Source organism: Typopeltis vanoorti, chromosome 23 (assembly GCF_054136105.1).
Source record: "Typopeltis vanoorti isolate ZY-2024b chromosome 23, IOZ_Tvanoo_1.0, whole genome shotgun sequence".
NCBI lineage: Eukaryota > Metazoa > Arthropoda > Arachnida > Uropygi > Thelyphonidae > Typopeltis > Typopeltis vanoorti.
This window is the reverse complement of record NC_143571.1, coordinates 72,977,203-72,990,579: the sequence shown is the minus strand read 5'-3', so window position 1 is coordinate 72,990,579 and position 13,377 is coordinate 72,977,203. Positions and strand designations below refer to the sequence as shown.

The 13,377-nt window shown below is 36.2% G+C and overlaps 1 protein-coding gene across 2 annotated transcripts in view; it reads left to right on the top strand.

Moving 5' to 3' along the window:
• Positions 1 to 13,377, top strand: part of Zpr1 (zinc finger protein Zpr1) — a 268,249-nt gene that overhangs the window by 60,069 nt on the left and 194,803 nt on the right. For both annotated transcript variants that reach the window (XM_090412640.1, XM_090412641.1), the window contains exons 3-4: positions 176 to 337; positions 3,025 to 3,115. In XM_090412640.1, the coding sequence (XP_090268766.1) occupies positions 176 to 337; positions 3,025 to 3,115 (253 nt within the window). The remainder of the gene's footprint in view (positions 1 to 175; positions 338 to 3,024; positions 3,116 to 13,377) is intronic.

The window sequence follows — 13,377 nt, the reverse complement described above, 5'->3', positions numbered from 1 at the left end:
TTGCTAAGAACAGAGAAAGTTGGAAAGAATTGGAGGAGGCCTTCGTCCAGCAGTGGACAGAAAATGGCTGAAAAGAAGAAGATACTGAATTATATTATATCAATTTTATTTTGCTATTAAAACTTGCTTTTATTTTGCTATTAAAACTTGCTTTTATTTTTTATCATACTTTCAGGGAATAACCAGGATTCTTCTGACAAAAATTCCATTCTACAAAGAGGTAGTTGTTATGTCTTTTTCTTGTAGCCATTGTGGTTTAGAAAATAATGAGCTACAGCCTGCTTCAAAAATTCAGGAAAAAGGAATTCGTTACACCTTACATGTCACTAATCAAAAAGTAAGTATAGTTTTAATTTAATTTTGAATTTTTTAAAACAAAATTTAATTTTAACAAAATATGCTTCTAGTTTCTTCAATTTTCCATTTATGTACTATACTATAGTATTCCATGATATAAACAACATCAAAATAGCAAAAAAAAAATACATCTATTGAACTGATTAATATTATGCTGGATTTCTTCCCAGCATCTTCAGAACACAATCATAACTGTGACAAATACACAATATTGAACTGAAATATAGAAAACAGTTCAAATTGCAACTGAAACTGAACTAACGTCCATACATGGCATCCTCTATGGGTCAGATAACCAGGTAATTTGGAGAAGTCAGGCTATCAGGTTTCAAAATGATAGCCTTTTGAATCTTTGACAAATCAATCAATGCAACCATACTTGTTGAGGTTGGGATAGTGCTTCATAGCTGATGCTGATTCTAAAAATAGTCTCATGTTTTTATATTCTTATATCCTTTTGGTTATATCAGTTGCTTTAATATCATTTTTGTTCTAGGTGTTTTTCAGAACTTTTCAGTCCCCCCCCCCTCTTATAACGAATTCTATGTAGTATCGATGTTTCTTTCCATCTAATCTTATGTCAAGGAGCTAGTTGAATGAAAGATTTAAAAAAGGCATGGAGATCATATATATATATATATATAGATAGATACAGAGAATTTTAGCTGTATTTTTCTGATGTACCCATAATATGTGAGATGAGAATGTTTTTGCTGTGATCCTGTGTGTGTTAGTTGCTGAAGGAATGGAAGGAGGTATACAGTATTTTATTTATTTTATACAGGCTATTGCCATTGTCTTGAAGTGTTGTGAGCTCCTCGAACTTTCAAGGGTCGTATCATTTGAACATATAGCCTATTCAGTAAGTGTTTAAGGATGCCATACTTTTGGGAAGGATGGTGGTGTGATTGCTTATGCAAATAACTTTCTGTATGAGTGGGTTTTCTGTAAATGGAAAATGATAACGAGCCATTAGGGTGTCATATCTCTAATGTATGTAAAAAGGGGAGACAGTTATTACTTTATTTTTCTACGGGAAAGTTTATTTTCAGATATTGGCTGTTAGGATGCACTAAAAATGTATCCAACATGTCTTGGAGGACTATGAGGCCATATATCAAGCACATCATCAACATAATGCAGCCAAACTATTGCTTCAAGTGTAGCTGTGTTGAGTGCTTGGCTTTCAAAATGTTCTATATAGAGGTTAGCTAGAAGGGAGCCCATTGCAGCCCCATCTAGCTATGTGTATGTTTATCCTTTTCGTAAGAAATAACTTGAATATGAGAAATCAAAAAGAATGTATAGTGAAAATACTCCAAAACAAAAACAAATCAAAATAAATCAAAGACAGGTTGAAATAAAATCATTGCAAACAACCATAAACTTGATAATGAAATTTCGGCTAGAATAACAACAGGATGGAAAGTTTTTAACCATTACAGAGATATATTTAAAAGCAATTTACCAAGCTCCCTAAAAAGAAAGATCCACAACCAGTGTACTCCCATCAATGACCTAGTAGTCAAACCTAGAACCTGACTGAAAAAACAACAGACATGGAAAGAACCATTTTGGGAAGAACCTGATTAGATAGATAGAATTATACTTGGATAAGGAAGCAAACAAAAGTAACGGATATTGAATTATTAATTAAAAGCAATAAATGGCCTGAGACCTGAAAATTATTTCAACAGTACCTCCAGGGTTAATTTGGTTCCTCTAATCTTTATTGAGAAAGACTGGTCTAGACAGCATACGGTGATTTGGATACAAATGGTGATGGATTTTTGCAGCTATGCAGATTTAGTGAATTAATTTAGTGCTTGCAATTTTACAGGCTACAACTGAACAAAAATGGGCAATATGAGTATGAAAAACATTACATTATAGTGGTTTTAGTGGATTAAACCCTCAAAATGTAACTGTTGAAATTAAAGCAGAAAAGAACTGCAAATTCATTTAAATTTGAGTGGTTGGACAAAATGTGTTTAAAAGGCATCAAAGACCAACCTATTCTAGAGCTTAACATAATTTGTTTATAAATTACATGTGTATGAGTCTTTAAGTAACTGAAGCAGTATATTTATATAAGAGCTAGCTACATTTAGGTAGCTAACTCTTATAGAAATATTTAGCATGCAGTATACAAGATCTTTTAACCCCCAACATCAGGCTGTGTGGCAAGTCGGTGGGAATTTATGTGTATAAGGTTGCATCATGTAAAAAGGCTGACTCCAAAATAGAATTGGGAAAAGGCACAAGCAGAAGAAGTGTACAAGATCTTTTAACAGATGTCACCAATTTTAGGCATATCAAATTAAGACTTTGTGGCTTGTGACTTTTGCTACTGTGAGCACAGTCTACGGCACTCTACTTCAAGACGTTGAGTCTGATACCAGAAAATTGTGAATGAAATGTTTTTCATGTACATATTGGCCAGCAAAAATTAGAAGAAACATTGATTATAATGCTTGACTTTTGAGAAAGATAATGAACTGTGAATTATTATTACATTACCTCCATGGAGTCAGTAGACTCATTATGGGAGGCCCAGTCAACCAGCAACATGTCTATCATGAAACCACGCATTATTATTTATTGATTATGTGTTTGTCTTTTAATTTTTATCATATATATTTTTATAAATTTGTAACTATCTTTCAGGATTTTTCCAGACAAGTAGTCAAGACAAAGTGGGCCACTGTGACTATTCCTGAATTGGAATTTGAAATTCCTGCCCTAACACAGGAAGGAGGTAAAGAATTTGAATCTATGGAAACTTAATTAAATATTACTCTCATTTTTGCTTTTAGTATCATTGAATGATATTCCTGATCTGTACCATCAAGAAGTATACAGAATATTATAATGGTACTAAATGAAAAGCTTACATTTATTAACTTTCTATAGGTAGTTCCCCCCCCCCCCAACCACAAAAGGTATACTGGATATTATTATTTTACAGCCAGCATCTCCATGGAGTCTGGAGACTCACTGTGCGAGACCCAAATTAACCATTTTACACAAAAATTCTATTATACCTCTCCTTGAATTCATTCACCATCAGGGAACTCATAACCAATCCTGGCATTTGATTCCACTCACTCACCACTCTCCACGCAAAAAATCTGGTCATCATATCCCCTACTAACCACACTTTTACACAACTTCTATGGATGGCCCCTAGTTCTCTGACTGCACTGGACAAACACAGCTTACCTCCGAAATGAAAATAGCAATTCTTTACTAATTTCGATGTGCTGAACACGAAAATTATTATTATTATTATCATCACGTGACACCTTCAGGGAGTCCAAAGACTCATCGAGGGAGGGCACCTACTCTACAACTCTCTGTCTCCACCACTCAATCCACCAACACCATCTACTGCCGACCACCACCACCAGTAATATTTTCACAAGCAAGCACAAACATCCATGCCCATGGCGGGATTCAAACCCACAGCCTTTTGGCTGGAGAGCAGATACGCTCACCACTCAGCCAACAGGCCGGCAATAAAAAAACGAAAATAAAATCTGTCAATTGGCTCTTGTTTAGGAGAGACTTGGTCTGCATTGCATACATAAATATCATTTGGCATGGCAACGCTGTATTTCATTCTCCTGTTTTCAACATATTGCATCACATAGTTGGAACTTGTTCCAGTAGTTGCTTTTCACTGTTTGCCCTGGTTTCCTGATGAAAAACAGGCAGGGGCCTTGTTTAACCAGACAATGCCCTAGCCAGCATGAAACCTCATCATGTCGTACCATCATATGCATTTGTGGTTTAAGCCAGTAAAAAGTACAATTTGGTCGGCTAAGTCCCAAATTGCCAACCCATCCTCATTCATTCAGTACCTAGTAGATACCTACTAACGGGGCACACCACACGAAGTTGAGGATTAGAAATTAGGTGATGTTGAGGTCTACTGTCAAATATTTGGTTTTGATCCTTAAGCGATCCCATATTTCATATTTCATTTGTGCCTGCCAAAACAATTAACTCATTCGCTTCTTTCTTCTTCATACTTACAGGTTCACTAACATCCTTTATCTTCGCACCTGGAAAACATACTTTCGTTCTTTCTTGTTAAGTATACCTCTTATCTTCGATTCCCAATACAATATCTCTTTTCTCTCAGTTTCTCACACTTTTATGCTTTTCCCATTCAATCTTTCTTTTATTTTCCATCCTTCTGTACCACACACCAATCATTTCTCCAGTCGCTCGAGCTCATGTTTTGTCCTGTGAAGAAGTCTGTGTGAGTGTGCAATTTCTTTCCATGCTTGCATCTCATTATCCACATTGTTACTTTCAACCACTTCCTTCAAACTCTCATTCATATTTTGTGCACTATCATCTACTACTACATTCTCCACAACATTTTAACAATCCTGCCTTACATCCATAATATCAGTCACTTCATTTTTTCACTTCCGACACAACTTGCATTTCTTATACTTGCTTATGAAACATTCATGGCAAATATTTTCTCCATTCCCATTCTCATATCACAAACAATTATGATAGTACTAAATGTAAAGCTTCCATTTATTGCTCACTTTCTATAGGTAGTTTTCCTCATAATTATTCTAATATCTTCCAAGATACCATATTGTCATCATCGTCACCAGATTCCTGATATGCACCCTCAGAGTGCATTACAGGAGTACTACATGAAAAGGTTACATCATTATTAACTTTTAATCGACAGTTTTCCTCCAAACTAGTCTGCTAAGACATCAATATTATCAGATTTCATATATCTATCTTCTAAGGCACTTTTTTACACTATCACTCCACCTAGATCTCGGTCTTCCTCTCAGTCTTTTCCTATTAACCCAGCAAAGAACACTTGTTTTGCTAATCTTTCCTCTCCCATTCTATTTAAGTGACCACCCCATCTGGGTTAAACAATACTGCCATCGATGCCATCTGTTCACTCCCCTAATCTCTTTCAGAACTCTCATATCTGTGATCTCCAGTCTTTGATCAAGTGTTTCATTTCTAATCCTGCTTTCAGATCCATAATATTGGTTTGAACACTGTCTTGTATACAGCTAGTTTTGTGTTTTGGATAAATTCTCTTTTATTCCATATAAATTTATTCAGCTGATTTCCTACCATACCAGCTATACTAATTCTGTTGTTGGTTTCCATACTTAATTTGTCATCTTCACTAAAAAAGTGTGCCTAGATAGTTCGAATGTTTCACTTGTTCTATAGATTCTCCATTCAGGATGCAGTTGTTGTTTTCAATATTTTTGCCTACTTTTATTGTCTTTGTCAGTTGCTGATTTTCAGTTGAAAGTTTATTTTCCACTTGGTTAGAGTATAATAAATTTAGTTTAATCCTTTATCCAAGTGTGAGCAAACAAAGTTTGCACCTGAAAGTATCTTCAGGACTGGGTTAAGGTGGTACACACCAGGGCAACTCGTTGCAAAGGTGGAGCAAGCTACCAACACTCCTATCCTAGTATCTCCTATAATGCAAAACACATCTCCTTGCGGATATGTCTATTGTTATGCATTAAGGGAAGGGCCACTACCCAGACCGGTTTCGACCTTTATTGAGGTCTCTTCAGTGGGAGCCAGGCCCAAGTCGAGATATCAGGCCGAAGCATTTGCAGGTCATCTCCACCTATAGGAATTGCCAATTGGTGTGCCACCCTTTTTTAATAAATTACTCTGGATTTAGAGAAAGATGTTGAAAGTTTATTTTCCACTTGGTTAGAGTATAATAAATTTAGTTTAATCCTTTATCCAAGTGTGAGCAAACAAAGTTTGCGCCTGAAAGTATCTTCAGGACTGGGTTAAGGTGGTACACACCAGGGCAACTCGTTGCAAAGGTGGAGCAAGCTACCAACACTCCTATCCTAGTATCTCCTATAATGCAAAACACATCTCCTTGCGGATATGTCTATTGTTATGCATTAAGGGAAGGGCCACTACCCTCTAAATCCAGAGTAATTTATTAAAAAAGGGTGGCACACCAATTGGCAATTCCTATAGGTGGAGATGACCTGCAAATGCTTCGGCCTGATATCTCGACTTGGGCCTGGCTCCCACTGAAGAGACCTCAATAAAGGTCGAAACCGGTCTGGGTAGTGGCCCTTCCCTTAATGCATAACAATAGACATATCCGCAAGGAGATGTGTTTTGCATTATAGGAGATACTAGGATAGGAGTGTTGGTAGCTTGCTCCACCTTTGCAACGAGTTGCCCTGGTGTGTACCACCTTAACCCAGTCCTGAAGATACTTTCAGGCGCAAACTTTGTTTGCTCACACTTGGATAAAGGATTAAACTAAATTTATTATACTCTAACCAAGTGGAAAATAAACTTTCAACATCTTTCTCTAAATCCAGAGTAATTTATTAAAAAAGGGTGGCACACCAATTGGCAATTCCTATAGGTGGAGATGACCTGCAAATGCTTCGGCCTGATATCTCGACTTGGGCCTGGCTCCCACTGAAGAGACCTCAATAAAGGTCGAAACCGGTCTGGGTAGTGGCCCTTCCCTTAATGCATAACAATAGACATATCCGCAAGGAGATGTGTTTTGCATTATAGGAGATACTAGGATAGGAGTGTTGGTAGCTTGCTCCACCTTTGCAACGAGTTGCCCTGGTGTGTACCACCTTAACCCAGTCCTGAAGATACTTTCAGGCGCAAACTTTGTTTGCTCACACTTGGATAAAGGATTAAACTAAATTTATGATTTTCAGTTATTGAATATAATCAGGGAATCTTGCAGACTTTTACTGGATTTATTTAGAAGTGTAACATCATCTGCATAATGTAAAAAGATGAAATTAACATAATCTATTTTGGTGTCAGTTTTAATAATATTTTCCTTCATAATACGATCATATACATAATGAATAATAGTGGAGATAATGTGTGCCCCTGTCAGTTTAACATTGCTATGCTAGCAACTGACTTACAGTCCAAATCGAGACTGTAAGTCAGTAGCTAGCATAGCAGTGTTGGATAGAAAGCAAGGATACAAAAATCAGAACTCCACCAAGAGTTCTGATTTTTCTATCCTTGAGGACAACCTCACCACATGGCTCTCTGGCTAAATCAATCAATGTTTTATTTTAGTGCTTGCCACTGAAACTCTCATTTTTTGTTGAATAATGTTTGTATATTTCAGTCTACAGTTCACATCTGAGAGATGCTCAACTTTTATTCGCTTTAAAACTTTCGTACATGTTCTTCTTTTCAATATGAAATTCAATTTTATCCTGCTCAGTATAAATCCCATTACCACCATTTAGTCTTGAGCAGGATAAAATTGAATTTCATATTGAAAAGAAGAACATGTATGAAAGTTTTAAAGCAAATAAAAGTTGAGCATCTCTCAGATGTGAACTGTAGACTGAAATATACAAACATTATTCAACAAAAAATGAAAGAGTTTCAGAACAGGAATCACCCCTTGAAGTTCAGTGGCAAGCTCTGAAGAAATACTTTGATATTCAGCCAGTGAGCCATGTGGTGAGGTTGTCTTCAAGGATAGAAAAATCAGAACTCCTTGGTGGACACAAGAAATCAAAGAGGCAGTGAAGGAAAAGAAAGCACATCAAAAGTTCCTGGCAAATAAGTCAGCTTGTGCTCTTAGAGAATAGAGAGGTAAATGTAAGAAAGCTAAACAAAAGTCATGAGAAGACTTTGGTAAGAACAGAAAATAAATATCAAGAAGGTGGCAAGATATTCTGGAGGTTGTTAAATAAGCTCAGAAGCGGAGGAAAGAGTGCTGTAAAAGGAATTAGAGATGATAAAGGTGGTATGAAAACTGCAGAAAAAGATATTTTTGAACTATGGAGTAATTATTTTGAAATCTTGCTAAATGAAACTAGCAGTGATGTCAGCACAATGATAAAAAACACTGACCAGTCATGCAATCAGGAATACATATCCATACTTCAAATAGAAAAAGCCATCAAAAGTCTGAAATGTGGAAAGGCAACTGGAGTTGATGATATTCGACCAGAAATGCTCAAGTATGGACGTATAAAAGTCTTACAGTGGCTGCACTGCATAGTTCAGAAGATCTGGACAGATGGACGAATTCCAGATGATGGGAGTAGAGCTCTCATAGTACCCATATATATATATATATATATATATATATATATATATATATAAATGGAAATAAAACTGAATGTGAGAATTACAGAGGTATTTCTCTACTGAGTGTTCTTGGTAAGATTTATGGAGGTATACTTGAGAAACGGTTGAGAAGGATTGTGGAAGAGAAACTTGGTGAAGAACAAGCTGGATTCAGGCCAAATAGAGGCTGTCAGGATCAAATTTTCACTTTATGACAGATAGTGGAGAAATCATGGGAAGATAACAAAAATCTGTAATTAAGTTTTGTAGATCTGGAAAAAGCATATGACAAGGTGTCAAGAGAGAAGCTATTCAAAACACTACAGTTTTATGGTGTCAGTGGGGCATTATATCAAGCAATACTTAGTCTTTATTTGAGTTGTAAATCAGCAGTTAGAATTGAAGGAAACACAGGAAGATGGGAATATAACAAAAATCTGTAATTAAGTTTCGTAGATCTGGAAAAAGCATATGACAAGTGTGTCAAGAGAGAAGCTATTCAAAACACTACAGTTTTATGGTGTCAGTGGGGCATTATATCAAGCAATACTTAAGTCTTTATTTGAGTTGTAAGTCAGCAGTTAGAATTGAAGGAAATACAGGAAGATGGTTTCATGCTAAATCTGGTGTCAGACAAAATGAACATTATCCCCTCTGCTATTCATTATCTATATGGATCACATTATGAGGGAAAGTTGTATTAAACTGATATCAAAATTGGAGATGTTAATATCGGTTCTTAGCTTTATGCAGTTGATGTTATACTTCTAAATATATCTGCTACAAGTCTGCAAGATTCCCTGACTAAATTGAATAACTGTTGGAATAGATGCAGTATGAAGGTCAGCAATAACAAGACAGAGACAATGAAAATAATCAGAAACATTGGAAATATCAACTGCATTGTGAATGGAGAAACTATAGAACAAGGAAAACATTTCAGCTACTTAGGCAAGATTTTTAGTGAAGATGGTAAATAAATATGGAAATAGACAAGAGAATCAATAAAGCTGGTGTAGTGGGAAGTCAACGGAATAAATTTATATGGAATAAGAGAAAAATTAGCCAAAACACTAAATTAGCTGTATACATGACAGTGTTCAAACCAGTTTTAACTTATGGATCTGAGAGCTGGGTTAGAAGTAAAACACTTAACCAAAGACTATAGTCCTGAGAAAGATTAGGGGTGTGAACAGGTGGCATCAATAGCAATACCATGTTAAAAATGAGGATATTAGGAAAGATCTTGAAGTTGTTATCATCCAGGAATGTGTTAGCAGAGTAATCTCAGGTGGTATGGCCACTTAAACAGAATGGGAGAGGAAGGATTAGCAAAACAAGTGTTCTCTGTCAGGTTGGCAGGAAAAAGACCCAGAGGAAGACCAAGATATAGTTGGATTGATATGGTAAAATGTGCTTTAGACGATAGACATATAAGATCTGCCAATGTTGAAGCCTTGACAGGTAATAGATTGATTTGGAGGAAAATTGTAGATAGGAAGTTAGTAATGTAAATTTTTCTTGTAGTGCTATCATATCCTGTACACCTCTTGAGGGTAAATGTGAAGAATTTGATGATGATGATTACACCATATAACCAGTGGCATATTTAGGTATTTGCTGCTCCTTATATTTAATGGACATGTTGATTTTCATATCCTAAATTCATAATATAAATAACTATATATATATATATATATATTAATACTCAACCAAAATATGTTAAAATATTCTACGTCTTGCCGCTCGCTTGGTGAAGGTATTTATCACATCCTCGTAGTCCAGTGGCCTTGTAATATCGCTCTCAATTTGTAGAACTGCCAAGTTGCTGAGCCTTTCTTCTGTCATAGTTGTTTTATGGTAGTCCTTCAGCCTTTTGAGGGTGGAAAACGATCGTTCAGCTGAGCAATTTGTTGCCATCTTACACAGAAAAATCGTAACAGCAGAGTCCAGATTGGGATATATATGCTGTAGGGTTTCTTGTCGAATTTTCTGTGAAAGTTGTAGGAATGTATTTATTTCTAGGCTTTGATTTTAGGTGTGCTCTGAAGTGCAGACATTCGTTTACAAATTCAGGTTCAATATCAGTCGAAAAGTGTTCTTGAAGTTTTTTTTGCCCCTTTTATGATGTCCTTTTCACATATCACATGCATTGTTGTGAGAAACTGGAACTCCTTTGAGAGGTTTTCATATGACACTTTTCTTCGATTTATTTCGAATGAGAGCCTATGCAAAATTGTGTCATAAGTATCAGTTTTGAAACTGACTGATGGATTGTACTCGTCTTCATTTTTGTTACTTTCATCTACACTGTCGTCAGAAAACCTAGTGGGCTTTTTCCTCCTCTTTTTCTCTTCCTCATACAAGTCAACTCCACTAAGCTTCTTGCCCTGTTCTTCATAGGATTCATAGAGTAACTCTAGTTCTTTGAAATATTTTTCAAGGGATCCATACAGTCCACACTCCGTTCCTATATCAATGTTTACACTTTGTAATTTCTTGCTTGTGGCATTCATTCTTGCGAGAATATCACCCCATAGGCAGGTCATGATCACAACCTCTTAGGTTGTGATCATGACCTGCTTAGCTATTTTAAGTTCTTCCACAATAAATTCGATTACTTTCTCGCCCATTATTTTAATAAATTCCTCATACGTGGCAAAGGAAAGATAGGAAACGAAACCTTTTCCTTTTTTCCCGCTTTTAGTAATGTGCTCAGCAAGAAAGGGATCAAATTCACTAATTAACTCTTGACAAATCATTACATTTCCATTATGCACAGAACCGAAAATGTCATCCTTTCCCCTCAAAGCAAATCCTCTACTGGCCAATGTTTTTACAACTGCAACTATTCGTTTTAACATCGTCTTCCAGTACTTAATTTCTTCTTCCGGTTGCTCTGTTATTTGTAAGTCAATTCTCCCTGCAAGATTTGCTCTTTGTTTCAGAGCTATCAGACAGTTCATATGACTAGTTGCTTTCTCGTGATGACTCATTCGTGCTTCTGCAATTTTCTAGTCATTAAATCCACTGACAAAGTGACTATCATCAGCTCACCATAAACCAAAAAGGCAACAAGGCACACAGAAGATCTTTCCGGTACTAGGAGAGTAAACAAGAATATCTTATTATTATTTTGCTATTAATCAGATTCCTCTCAATGAGTTTCTTAGAAACATGTCTTACTTTGTCAGGATAAGCTCTTTGTGATTTTGAAAGATCACGGTCTAAATTTTGTGGAAACCCGTTAAAACTGCGATATACTCGCGTGTTACGTCATTTAGAATCCACTCAGCTGGATCGTTACTCGCTATCACCTGTACTACCAAATTGTTGGGATTTGTTGTAGGAACATCATTTGAAACAGATTCAGTTTCTGTCTCCTCAACCACTTCTTGTTCTTTTTCCAAATCACAATTACTATTAGCAGATACCGATGCAAAAAAACTGTCCAGTTTTCTTGTCTTTGATACTACTTTGTTAATTTTCACTTCCTTGCTCTTCTTATATTATTCACTACCACTAAGTCGCTTTCTACTGTCACTCATGTTTTAAAATTTAAATAGTAATTTAAAATGCGCAGGAAGTATCAGAATGATTTACACAATTTATAACTTTTTAAAAGCAAAACAATAAAACAGTATTACCTCCACTTTGATTGCAACAAATGACAAGTGCACTGAAAACTCTAAAAATTATTTCAGATTTAGCACATCTTAACTGCCACAAATATATCAGGATACTGAACTAAAGAGTTGAAGGAAATGCCACAATTAACAATCTTAATTTGAATTCGGGGATGCTTAAAGGTCAAAGCTGTATAACTGAGAGGAGACCTCCACATAGTCTTTAAAGGAATGCGGAGAACCAAACATAGCTTCTGATTTAATGTCCAATCCTCACCTTCTCGTGGTGCACCCTATTGGGTATCTACCTGGATACTGAACGAACGAGGATGGGTTGGCAATTTGGGATTTAGCCGACCAAATTGTATTCTTATTGCTTAAACCAATATACAAAATGATGGTACAACATGACAAAATTTCATTCCGGTTGGAGCATCGCCCTGGTTAAACAAGGCCCCATTGTTTTCGCCAAGGAACCATGGCGAACAGCGAAAAGTCAGCTACTGGAACAAATCTGAAAGCACACCCCGACTCAACATCACCAGAGTTAAAGATCGGTACTATCAACATAAGAAGCCTGAATGGCAAACAAATGGAGCTAGCTGAAGAATTAGATAAGTACCAGATCGACATAATAGGTGACTGAAACAAAAAACACAAAAACTGGCGAGATCTTTCTGAGCAATAAATACAAAATGTTATATTCAGGCAATGACAATCAAGGAAAAGAAGGAGTAGCCATAGTATTCAACACAAAATATGAGGCTCATCTTCTTGAATGGCAGGCAGTCTCAAGTAAAGTGATGTGGGCAAATATCAGAATGGGGAACTGGACAATGAGACTTATTTGTGCCTATGGTCCCACAGAAGGTTCTACTAAGGTAGAAGTGGAGGAATTTTTTGATGCTTTAGAAATGCAACTGACACAATGAAAAAGGAAAAGTTGGTCCTTGTTGGGGATTTAAATAGCAGAGTAGGAAATGATTGTCAGACATACAAAAATATTTTGGGAAAATTTGGAGAAAAGAGCAAAGCTAATAATAATGGCAAATACCTGTTGGATTTCTGCTCAGGACATGGACTGGTTATTACTAACACCATGTTCCAACATAAAAATGTGCACAAATTCAGTTGGAGAGAAGAGGCAAGGAATAAGAAAAGTCTCATTGACTATGTTATTGTTTATAGTGATGTTTTCTCCCTGGTGCAGGACACCAGATTGTACAGAGGATTTGAAATTGAAAGTGATCACTATTTAGTCTTGAGCAAG